The 13,328-nt window shown below is 42.4% G+C and overlaps 1 protein-coding gene across 2 annotated transcripts in view; it reads left to right on the top strand.

The window, feature by feature from the left end:
• The window catches only part of LOC129816550 (ubiquitin-conjugating enzyme E2 E3), a 61,506-nt gene extending 48,736 nt beyond the window's left edge, over nt 1-12,770 (top strand). For both annotated transcript variants that reach the window (XM_055871134.1, XM_055871133.1), the window contains exons 4-6: nt 146-278; nt 10,685-10,832; nt 11,910-12,770. In XM_055871134.1, the coding sequence (XP_055727109.1) occupies nt 146-278; nt 10,685-10,832; nt 11,910-12,007 (379 nt within the window). In that variant the 3' untranslated portion in view covers nt 12,008-12,770. The remainder of the gene's footprint in view (nt 1-145; nt 279-10,684; nt 10,833-11,909) is intronic.
• The last annotated feature ends 558 nt before the right edge of the window (nt 12,771-13,328 follow it).

Below are 13,328 nucleotides of genomic sequence, written 5' to 3'. Positions count from 1 at the left end.
GAGGTGTAATAGGTACCCTCACATTATTGAATGTCTCCACAGTTTTATTGAGTATAACGTTTTGACCTGTAAGTCTTTGTCAGGCTTAAGAATAAAAGCAGAAAGGGTTTCACTTACTCTGGCTGTTGTCTATGTGTATTTGCAGTGCGGGACCCAAGGGAGACAACATCTATGAATGGAGATCCACCATCCTGGGACCACCAGGCTCTGTGTACGAGGGAGGGGTCTTCTTCCTAGATATCACCTTCTCATCCGACTACCCCTTCAAGCCACCAAAGGTACTGTACGCTTTATTCACTTGCTTTATAGGTTTAGAGGTGGTTGGTTAAACAGTTCAGTAACATGGGAGCCTCTGCTCGTGTCCCAAATGTCACCTTGTTCCCTATGTAGGGAATAGGGTGCCGTTTAGGACGCTGCCTCTGTCTGCAGTTAGTCCTCTATTGTTCTACATGGAGGTCAGGGCTGACAGGAGTTTGCTGAGGTCATCAATTGAAACCTTGAGGCTGATTAACATGATGTCTTGTCTTGTCTTGTGTTTTTGACTAACTGTGGCGCTGCCCAGCCATCATCTCCTTGAGGCTACTACACAGCAGCAGTTACACTACAGCACTCTGCTCTACTGTCACATGACTGTGGAGACCAGGGGACCAAAATAACCCTGAGCCATTTAACACAATGCTGTTATTATTGAGAAAGAGAGGCAGTAGCAGCAGCCAAATGCCCACTATTCCCTACATAGTGCACTACTTTTGACCCAGGCCCTTAGGGCTCTGGTCAAAAGTAGTGCACTGGTCAAAAGTAGTGCACTACAGTGCCTTCAGAAAGTATACACACAATACCACATAATGTCAAAGTGGAATTATGTTTTTAGAAATGTTTCCAAATGAATAAAAAATGAAAAGTGGAAATGTATAGAGTCAATAACTATTCAACCCCTTTGTATGGCAAGCAGGAGTAAACATGTGCTTAACTAGTCCCATAATAAGTTGCATGGACTCACTCTCTGTGCAATAGTGTTTAACATGATTTAAGAATGACTACCTCATCTCTGTTCTCCACACATACTGTTATCTGTAAGGTCCCTCAGTCGAGCAGTGAATTTCAAACAGATTTAACCACAAAGGCAAGGGGGGAAGGTTTTCCAATGCCTCGCAAAGAAGGGCACCTATTGGTAGGTGGGTAAAACATTTAAATATCCCTTTGAGCATGGTGAAGCTATTAATTACACTTTGGATGGTGTATCAATACACCTAGTCACAACAAAAATACAGGCGTCCTTCCTAACCGGAGAGGAAGGAAACCACTCAGGGATTTCACCATGATGCCAATGGTGACTTTAAAAGAGTTACAGAGTTTAATGGCTGTGATAGTAGATAACTGAGGATGGATCAACAACATTGTAGTTACTCCACAATACTAACCTAAGGGACAGAGTGAAAAGAAGGAAAACATGCATCCTGTTTGCAACAAGGCACCAAAGTAATACTGCAAAAAATGTTCCAAAGACATTTACTTTTTGTCCTGAATACAAAGTGTTATGTTTGGGGCAAATCCAACAGATTACTGAATACCACTCTCCATATTGTTATTATACCCACTTGTTTCAATCTTGGCTCATCGCTGCAACTCCCCAACGGGCTCAGGAGAGGCGAAGGTATGCAGACTAGCTGGCTGGTATGTTTACGGACATCGCTCCCTATCCCAGTCTGCTGTCCCCACATGCTTCAAGATGGCCACCATTGTTCCTGTACCCAAGAAAGCAAAGATAACTGAACTAAATGACTATCGCACTGTAGCATTCACTTCTGTCATCATGAAGTGCTTTGAGAGACTAGTCAAGGATCATATCACCTCCACCTTACCTGACACCCTAGACCAGGGGTGTCAAACTCATTCCATGGAGGGCCTAGTGTCTGCAGGTTTTTGGTTTTTCCTTTCAATAAAGCCCTAGACAACCAGGTGTGGGGAGTTCCTAACTAATTAGTGATGTTAATTCATCAATCAAGTACAAGGGAGGAGCGAAAACCCGCAGACACTCGGCCCTCCGTGGAATGAGTTTGACACCTGTGCCCTAGACCCACTTCAGTTTGCATACCGCCCCAACAGGTCCACAGACAATGCAATCACCATCACACTGCACACTGCACACTGCCCTATCCCATCTGGACGAGAGGAATACCTTTGTAAGAATGCTGTTCATTGACTACAGCTCAGCATTCAACACCATAGTACCCTCCAAGCTCATCATTAAGCTTGAGGCCCTGGGTCTCAACCCCGCCCTGTGCAATTGGGTCCTGGACTTTCTGACGGGCCGCCCCCAAGTGGTGAAGGTAGGAAACAACATCTCCATTTCGCTGATCCTCAACACTGGGGCCCCACAAGGGTGCGTGCTCAGCCCCTTCCTCTAATCCCTTTTTACCCATCACTGCGCAGCAATGCACGCCTCCAATTCAATCATCAAGTTTCCAGACGACACAACAGTGGTGGGCTTAAATTACCAACAACGACGGGACAGCCTACAGGGAGGAGGTGAGGGCACTCGGAGTGTGGTGTCAGGAAAACAACCTTTCACTCAATGTCAACAAAACAAAGGAGATGATAGTGGATTTCAGGAAACAGCAGAGGGAGCACCCCCTATCCACATCAACGGGACAGCAGTGAAGAAGGTGAAACGTTTTAAGTTCCTCGGCGTACACATCACGGACAAATTGAAGTGGTCCACCCACACAGACAGCGTGGTGAAGAAGGTGCAACAGCAACATTTGGCTTGACACCTAAAACACTCACAAACTTTTACAGACGCACAATTGAGAGCATCCTGTTGGGCTGTATCACCGCCTGGTATGCCAACTGCACCGCCTTCAACCGCAAGGCTCTCCAGAGGGTGGTGCGGTCTGCACAAGGCATCACCGGGGGCAAACTACCTGCCCTCCAGGACACCTACAGCACCTGATGTCACAGGAAGCCCAAGAAGATCATCGAAGACTACAACCACCCGAGCCACTCCGCTACCATCCAGAAGACGAGGTCAGTACAGGTGCATCAAAGCTGGGACCGAGAGACTGAAAAACAGCTTCTATCTCAAGGCCATCAGACTGTTAAACATCCATCGCTAACACAGAGAGACTGCTGCCTATATACTGACTCAACTCTCCAGCCACTTTAATTAATGGATCACTTGTCACTTTTAAAAAGTGCCACTTTAATAATGTTTACATATCTTACATTACTCATCCCATATGTATATACTGTATTTTATACCATCTATTGCATATTGCCTATGCCACTCGGCCATCGCTCATCCATATATTTATATGTACATATTCTTATTCCATCACTTTACATTTGTGTGTATTAGGTAGTTGTGAAATTGTTAGAATACTTGTTAGATACTGCTGCAATGTCGGAACTAGAAGGAAAAGCATTTCGCTACACTCGCATTAACATCTGCTAGCCATGTGTATGTGACCAATAAAATTTGATTTGAAGTCATGTGTCCGCCAGAAACATGACCCACCTAACAACGTCCTTAAGACCCACCAGCCAGCCGCACCAATGTTTCGGAGGATACACTGTTCAACTGGCATTTGGGGTCAGCCTACAGGCACCCGGCCCACCACAATGAGTCATTAGAGCACAATGAGCCAAGTAAAGCCCCACTGGCCAAACCCTCCCCTAAGTCAGAAGACGCTTGGCCAATTGTGCACTGTCCTATGGGACTCACGACCACGGCTGGTTGTGGCACAGCCCAGGATATGAACCCAACACCGTAGTAATGCCTCTAGCACTGCTGCATGCAATGCAATGCCTTAGACCGCTGCCCCACTCGGGAGCCCCATATTTTCAAGTATAGTGGTGGGTGCATTATGTTATGGGTATGCTTGTAATCGTTAAGGATTAGGGAGTTTTTCAGGGTAAAAAATAAATGGAATGCAGCTAAAACACAAGGCCAAATCTACACTGTAGTTGCTTACCAAGAAGACAGTGAATGTTCCTGAGTGGCCGAGTTACAGTTTTGACTTAAATCTACTTGAAGATCTATGGCAAGACCTGAACATGGTTGTCTAGCAATGATCAACAACCAATTTGACAGAGCTTGAAGAAATTTCAAAAGAATAATGGACAAATGTTGCGCAATCCAGGTGTGGAAAGCTTAGAGATTTACCCAGAAAGACTCACAGCTATAATCCCTGTCAAATGTGCTTCTACAAAGGATTGACCCAGGGGTGTGAATACTTATGTAAATGAGACATTTCTGTTTTTAATTTTCAATAAATGTGCAAACATTTCAATAAACATGTTTTCACTTTGTCGTTAGGGGGTATTGTGTGTAAAAAAATAAATATTTAATTAATTTTTAAATCAGGCTGTAACACAACAAAAAGGTGGAATAATTCAAGGGGTATGAATACTTTCTAAAGGCAGGGAGTAGGGTGCCTTTTGGGATGCAGCTTCTTGTCTGTTATAGGCACTGCAGGGGCGCCTCTTTTTTAGAAGCGTATATTCTCAGTAATAGGCTACAACAGGCTACACTGCCTATTATGTTTCTGAGAAAACTATATGGGAGGTGGATATAATCAGGATCATAATAGCTTTCTGCTAGTGGAGGGGAGCAGTAGGGTTATTTCATAGAAAGCAATCCCATTTCACATAAAACTAACATAATCTATTTAGGAGAAATCATCCTCAGAACTAAAAGCTGTACCACTCTATACTGGACTGAGGGGGTGTCATGATATGTTTGCTCTGTCTAACAGTTTTATTATTCAACACAAATCCCCTGTTTACAGTGATGGGATTAGCCTTTACAGTGGTTATGGTAATACAAGACTCAGTCTGGCTCGTCTGGTTTCTATTAACATGTCATAAAGATGGCATATACAGTTTGACTGGAGAGGGAGAGGGAGTCAGACCCCAGGGTAATTGGTAGCATGGAGGGGAACCACACCGCCTTTGAACAAGTCTACTCTCTCTCTCCTCTCTTTCTCTTTCTCTCTCTCTCGCTCTCTGTCTCTTTCTCTCTCTCTTATCTCTCTCTCCCTCTAATGTGAAAGCCATAAACAGCTAGTGGTATCATTAAGATCATTGGCTGTGCGTGGCCCTTATTGGTTTCCCCTGCAATAAGGGCTGCTCAGAGAGAGAAGGCCTCAATGGGATGGATATTAAAAGACTTCCCTTATGTAAACACCACATGATTTCACATGTGGAAAATCACATGATTTCACATGTGACATTTCCACATGTGAAATCATGTGTTTTTGTAACATTTCACGTGATATTTCACGTGAAACTATGTGTTTTTGGAACACTTCACGTGATGGTATTTCACATGTGGATGTTCACGTGATCGCATAACCTTTCACTTGTGGACTCAAGTTTTAACTCGAGATTTCACAGGTGATGCCCTGCAAACAAAAATGTGTCTTCATGATACACACACAGTGTTTTCAACTTACATATTGGACACATATAACTACATTGTGTATGTTTATTTATATAGTAATTATTATTCAACATGTCTTTACCTGGGATTAAACCTCACAACCTCTTGGTTCACTGCATTCCAATCGTCCTACTACGCCACCATGTCTGTGTCATTAACTCATGTCACCTGTATTCCTAGACTTTGGAATTCAAAGTACATCTCAGATTTGTTAAAAATACACTCACCTGATTCAGTGTATTTTTAGCAAATCTGAGATTCAGGTGTAACATTAAAGTAAAATAATATGCCCACCAACATTAGACAACGTCACAGAAAACCCTCAAATTGCTGAAATAAGTAAATGTAATCAATGATGAGAGAATAGTCAGAATAACTGATAACTAAAATAGCAGTGCAGATGTCACTCTTTTGCTAAGTGCAGAGATGTATTATAGTTGTTGAATGTGTATGGGAATGTTATAGACTTTGTTGTGCAGCAGTAAGGGCAGTATACCTCAAATCCAGAGGTTGTGTGTTCAAATCCCAGGTGGGGTCATACTTTAGCTGAACAGTGACATCACATGACATTTCACATGTGAAAAACATATGTGAAGTTTCAAAACCAAATTTGTGAAGTGTTCCAAAAACATGTTTTCACATGTGAAATGTCACATGTGAAGTGTTCCAATAACATGTTTTCACATGTGAAGTGTTAACATAATTTCACATGTGAAATGTCAAATCATGTGATTTTCCACAGGTGAAATAATGTGGTCCAACATGTTAGCCATTGCTGTAATAGGATACTGTATTAGTGTTTTGATATATGTTTACTGTCAATTGCAATGCACATGGGTAGACTACTTTTTGGCCATCATGCAAATTAACATGATACACTGATTATTTTATAGTAAGTTACCAGCTACTTTTTATGTATTTCTACAGCTGAACTGTATTTTGTCATTAAATATACAACAACGAACTATGCTGCCAATCAGCAAGTGATGTGTATGTTGTCAACAGAAGAATCAGTGAAGGCACAGTAGGTTACGAGCAAAGATTGCTAGTGGTAGCAAGTGTCCTAAAGGTTACTGTCCCCCAAAAATTGGCAGAATGTATCTGTTAATTTGACAATAACTTACTAATTAGTAGTTTCCAAGTAAAACATGACAAATTCACAGCAACAAGTTGCCATTAACTTACTGGAAAAAGCACAATAACCTCTTTACATTGCAGCTCATTAGTGTAGCATGCTCTTACAAAGTTTGCAGAAAAGAGGTGCTTGACTTGCATCGGCATAACCCTTAAACCCTTAATCCCTTAAACACTTAAACTGCTACAACAGTTGCTTGAGCACTGCTAGTTTTACGTTAATGTTACGTTGGTGGTGATAATTGCACAATTATTTACTTGATTCTGGGCAGCGTTGAATAATGCAGAAATGCATTCCTGCCAATAAGTATGTGGCCCATATGTATTTCACACTCACAGATCTGGTGTTGTAGCTGCACTGTAGCAGGACATTTCAGGTTGTTAGCGACCGAGAGGTTATGAATTCAAATTCCATTCAAAGTCCCAATTGTGGTCACAGTACAAGATTCTACAGTAATTGAAATCAGATTTTTTATTTATTTTATTTATTTCACCTTTATTTAACCAGATAGGCCAGTTGAGAACAAATTCTCATTTACAACTGCGACCTGGCTAAGATAAAGCAAAGCAGTGCGACAAAAACAACAGCACAGAGTTACACATAAACAAACGTACAGTCAATAACACAAAAGAAAAGAAAAATTGAAAAATCTATGTACAGTGTGTGCAAATGTAGAAGAGAAGGGAGGAAGGCAATAAATAGGCCCTAGAGGTGAAAATAATTATATTCAGCATTAATACTGGAGTGATAGATGTGCAGATGATGATGTGCAAGTAGAGATACTGGGGTGCAAAAGAGCAAGAGGGTAAGTAATAATATGGGGATGAGGTAGTCGGGTGTGCTATTTACAGATTGGCTGTGTACAGGTACAGTGATTGGTAAGCTGCTCCGACAGCTGATGCTTAAAGTTAGAGAGGGGGTTATAAGACTCCAGCTTCAGAGATTTTTGCAATTCATTGGCAGCAGAGAACTGGAAGGAAAGGCGGCCAAAGGAAGTGTTAGCTTTGGGGATGACCAGTGCAATATACCTGCTGGAGCGCGTGCTACGGGTGGGTGTTGCTATGGTGACCAGTGAGCTGAGATAAGGTAGGGCTTTACCTACCGAAGACTTATAGATGACCTGGAACCAGTGGGTTTGGCGACGGATATGTCGTTAGGGCCAGCCAACGAGAGCGTACAGTTCGCAGTGGTGGGTAGTATATGGGGCTTTGGTGATAAAACGGATGGCACTGTCATAGACTACATCCAGTTTGCTGAGTAGAGTGTTGGAATCCATTTTGTAAATGACATCGCCGAAGTCAAGGATCGGTAGTCCGTTTTACGCGGGTATGTTTAGCAGCATGAGTGAAGGAGGCTTTGTTGCGAAATAGGAAGTTGATTCTAGATTTAATTTTGGATTGGAGATGCTTAATGTGAGTCTGGAAGGAGAGTTTACAGTCTAAACAGACACCTAGATATTTGTAGTTGTCCACATATTCTAAGTCAGAACCGTCCAGAGTAGTGATGCTAGTCGTGTGGGAGGGTGTGGGCAGCAATCGGTTGATCTGTATGTATGTGTTGTTTCCTAGCCAGTCTACAGTTGAAGTCGGAAGTTTACATACACTAGGTTGATGTCATTAAAATTCGTTTTTCAACCACTCCACAAATGTCTTGTTAACAAACTATAGTTTTGGCAAGTCGGTTAGGACACCTACTTTCTGCATGACACAAGTAATTTTTCCAACAATTGTTTACAGACAGATTATTTCACTTACAATTCACTGTATCACAATTCCAGTGGGTCAGAAGTTCACATACACTAAGTTGACTGTGCCTTTAAACAGCTTGGAAAATTCCAGAAAATTATGTCATGGCTTTAGCAGCTTCTGATAGGCTAATTAACATCGTTTGAGTCAATTGGAGGTGTACCTGTGGATGTATTTCAAGGCTTACCTTCAAGCTCAGTGCCTCTTTGCTTGACATCATGGGAAAATCAAAAGAAATCAGCCAAGACCTCAGAAAGAAAATTGTAGACCTCCACAAGTCTGGTTCATCCTTGGGAACAATTTCCAAATGCCTGAAGGTACCACGTTCATCTGTACAAACAATAGTACGCAAGTATAAACACCATGGGACCACGCAACCGCCATACCGCTCAGGAAGGAGACGCGTTCTGTCTCCTAGAGATGAACTTCCATGGGGGGAGGGGGTGCAAATCAATCCCAGAACAACACTAAAGGACCTTGTGAAGATGTTGGAGGAAACCGGTACAAAATTATATATATCCACAGTAAACAAGTCCTATATCGACAAAACCTGAAAGGCCGCTCAGCATGGAAGAACGCACTGCTCCAAAACAGCCATCTAAAAAGCCAGACTATGGTTTGCAACTGCACATGGGGATAAAGATTGTACTTTTGGAGAAATGTACTATGGTCTGATGAAACAAACACCATCCCAACCGTGAAGCATGGGGGTGGCAGCATGTTGTGGGGTGCTTTGCAGCAGTAGGGACTGTTACACTTCACAAAATAGATGGCTTCATGAGGATGGAAAATTATGTGCATATATTGAAGCAACATCTCAAGACATCAGTCAGGAAGTTAAAGCTTGGTCGCAAATGGGTCTTCCAAATGGACAATGACTCCAAGCATACTTCCAAAGTTGTGGCAAATGGCTTAAGGACAACAAAGTCAACTATTGGAGTGGCCATCACAAAGCCTTGACCTCAATCCCATAGAAAATTTGTGGGCAGAACTGAAAAAGCATGTGCGAGCAAACAAACCTGACTCAGTTACAGCAGCTTTGTCAGGAGGAATGGGCCAAAATTCACCCAACTTATTGTGGGATCTTGTGGAAGGCTACCCAAAACGTTTGACCCAAGTTAAACAATTTATAGGGAAAGCTAACAAATACTAATTGAGTGTATGTAAAGTTCTGACCCACTGGGAATGTGATGAAAGAAATAAAAGCTGAAATAAATCATTCTCTACTCTTATTCTGACATTTCACATTCTTAAACTAAAGTGGTGATCCTAACTGACCTAAGCCAGGGACTTTTTACTAGGATTAAATGTCAGGAATTGTGAAACTGAGTTTAAATGTATTTGTCTAAGGTGTATTTAAACTTCCGACTTCAACTGTATATACACTGCTCAAAAAAATAAAGGGAACACTTAAACAACACAATGTAACTCCAAGTAAATCACACTTCTGTGAAATCAAACTGTCCACTTAGGAAGCAACACTGATTGACAATACATTTCACATGCTGTTGTTCAAATGGAATAGACAAAAGGTGGAAATTATAGGCAATTAGCAAGACACCCCCAATAAAGGAGTGATTCTGCAGGTGGTGACCACAGACCACTTCTCAGTTCCTATGCTTCCTGGCTGATGTTTTGGTCACTTTTGAATGCTGGCGGTGCTCTCACTCTAGTGGTAGCATGAGACGGAGTCTACAACCCACACAAGTGGCTCAGGTAGTGCAGCTCATCCAGGATGGCACATCAATGCGAGCTGTGGCAAGAAGGTTTGCTGTGTCTGTCAGCGTAGTTTCCAGAGCATGGAGGCGCTACCAGGAGACAGGCCAGTACATCAGGAGACGTGGAGGAGGCCGTAGGAGGGCAACAACCCAGCAGCAGGACCGCTACCTCCGCCTTTGTGCAAGGAGGAGCACTGCCAGAGCCCTGCAAAATGACCTCCAGCAGGCCACAAATGTGCATGTGTCTGTCAACATCAGCCAGGAAGCATAGGAACTGAGAAGTGGTCTGTGGTCACCACCTGCAGAATCACTCCTTTATTGGGGGTGTCTTGCTAATTGCCTATAATTTCCACCTTTTGTCTATTCCATTTGCACAACAGCATGTGAAATGTATTGTCAATCAGTGTTGCTTCCTAAGTGGACAGTTTGATTTAACAGAAGTGTGATTGACTTGGAGTTACATTGTGTTGTTTAAGTGTTCCCTTTATTTTTTGGAGCAGTGTATTTACTTTATGTTGTCTCCTAGGTGAAGTTCTGCACCTGGATCTACCACTGTAACATCGACAGTCAGGGTTTGGTCTGTCTGGATCTACTTTATGTTATTTCTTAGGTGATGTTAGATCTGCTTTATTTCATTCCCTAGGTGACATTCCGCACCAGGATCTACCACTGTAACATCAACAGTCAGGGTGTGATCTGTCTGGACATCCTGAAGGACAACTGGAGCCCTGCCCTCACCATCTCCAAGGTGCTGCTGTCCATCTGTTCCCTGCTCACAGACTGTAACCCTGGTGAGTGACACAGCGGTCAACCAATTCATACATATAGTATGTATACTCTACATGTAACAGACTGCAACCCTGGTGAGTGACACAGCGATCAACCAATCAGAAGTACACTGAGTGTACAAAACATTAAGAAAACCTTCCTAATAGTGAGTTGCACCCCCCTACCTCTCAGAACAGCCTGTATTCATCGGCACATGGACTCCACAATGTGTCAAAAGCGTTCCACAGGGATGCTGGTCCATGTTGACTCCAATGCTTCCCACAGTTGTGTCAAGTTGGCTGGTTGTCCTTTGGGTTGTGGACCATTTTTGAAACACACGGGAAACTGTTAAACGTGGGAAAAACCCAGCAGCGTTGTAGTTCTTGATGCAGACCAGTGTGCCCGGCACCTATTACCACTTAATAAAAGGCACTAGAATCTTTTGTTTTGCCCATTCACCCTCTAAATGAAACACATACACAATCCATGTCTCAATTGTCTCAAGGCTTAAAAATCCTTCTTTAACCTGTCTCCCCTTCATCTACACTGATTTTGAAGTGTTTAACAAGTGACATCAATAAGGGATCATAGCTTTCACATAGATTCACCTGGTCGGTCTGTCATGGAAAGAGCAGGTATTCTTTCATGTTTTGTACAGTCAGTGTATAGTAGATATACTGTACACATGTAACAGACTGCAACCCTGGTGAGTGACACAGCGGTCAACCAATCAGACGTACAGTAAATATACTGTACACCAGTAACAGACTGCAAGCCTCAAAACCAAAGAGATTACACTGCACTTGACTTGTAGAATGTTTGCGCTGTGTCAGGGATGGGACAACGGGACAGCCATACATTTAGAAATCCTACTCAATCTTTCTACCTTGATGCTTGCTTCAGTTTCTATTTGATTGAAGTCATTTATACAAAAAAAACGAAGCAGTCCTGTATGCCTGGCTTGAGACTTTGTGATCTAAGATCGCCCTCTTACTCATGACTGTCTCATCCCTTTCCTCTTCAGTAATTTTAGACTTCCTCAACCCTCTTACTCATGCGTTGCTCATCTTTTTCCTGTCTTCTCCCTCTCCTCTCCTCAGCTGACCCTCTGGTTGGTAGCATTGCCACTCAGTACCTGACCAACAGAGCCGAGCATGACAGGATAGCCCGACAGTGGACCAAGAGATACGCCACTTAGAGGTCACGACCCCTAACCACGTCCTGTCTGATCCCCTGTCCACCCAGTCCCCCTGCCTGCAGTGTGAAGGTCCCGGAGGCGACGTCACATCGTGCAACAAATCTTTATAGCCTTTACAATACGGACTTCTGTGTATATGTCTGATTACTGATTCTACTCCTCCACATTTTTCCCTGCTATGAGGACTGGGTCTGAAGAGACAGAAAGATCCAAGCAGGCATTGTCTCACGTCAGATAGCGAAGCGTCGCCTCTGTCTGCACTGATAGTTCATGGCAACACAGAGCGTTAGAATGACGCCATCTGTCGGAAGACAATGCCCAACAAAAGGTAAATGTAATTTGGAGTAGAATTTTGTAGCTGTAGATTTTAGTTATGTTTAAATGCCTCTACTTGCAAGTCTTGCTTCTTTGGGATATTAAAAAATAAAATGTATTTTGTGATGTAATAAAGGAAACTATTCCTAAAGTCTCAACCAAATATTATGGTGCATTTTAGCCTTCTCCATTATCTGTATGAAGTTAAAGAAGAAAAAACAACTAGCTGATGTAGATTATTAGAGATGATGATGTCATTTATATGAAAGCCAGACACCCATTTCCAGTTATGTAGTTACATTATACTGTTGTGATGACTCTGTTTTACCTTGTCAATTTGTAATGAAAACGAGATTTCATTGAAACCTTTTTGTAGCTCAACAAAAGATGAGCCACCACTGTAACATCCCCAAAACACAATAAACTTGTCCCCAAGGGTTGAATTGTACAGTGTAAACTCATGGATGATTGACATTGGCAGCTGGCATTCAATAACCAGGGTTCCATCCCAAATTACACCATATTCTGACTTGTGACCAGAGCCCATGCGAAGAAGGGCACTACATAGGGGATAGGGTGCAATTTGGGACATAGAGAAAGACTCAATTTGTTCAGGGCCAATGAGAGGAATGAGAGAACCCCGGGAAATGACCAAGACAGTGTCATTATGTTACATAGAGTTGGACACTCAGAACTGCTGCTCTACAAACTGCTGTACTGTTATCTCTTGAGATGTATAAGTTCATACTGATTCTACACCTTCTATTAACATATGAGGACTGATGTCTGTAGGAAAAGACGGTGCTCAAATCGACCTAGACTTGAAGTACACATAAAAGGGGAAACAGACGCAGCTCTCCATCTCTTGAAGTTAAATCCTATGAGAATGAAACAAAACGTTGAAGGAGGAAAGAGAGAAACTGGTAAATGCTATTCAAGTAGAATTTTGTAACTGTAGTAGATTTAGTATGTTCGCTGTAGATATAGTGTTATCTCTATTTTTGCT

This window comes from Salvelinus fontinalis, chromosome 19, assembly GCF_029448725.1.
Source record: "Salvelinus fontinalis isolate EN_2023a chromosome 19, ASM2944872v1, whole genome shotgun sequence".
In the NCBI taxonomy this organism is placed as follows: Eukaryota; Metazoa; Chordata; class Actinopteri; order Salmoniformes; family Salmonidae; genus Salvelinus; species Salvelinus fontinalis.
The sequence above is the reverse complement of the archived record's forward strand: the minus strand, read 5'-3'. Positions and strand labels throughout refer to the sequence as shown.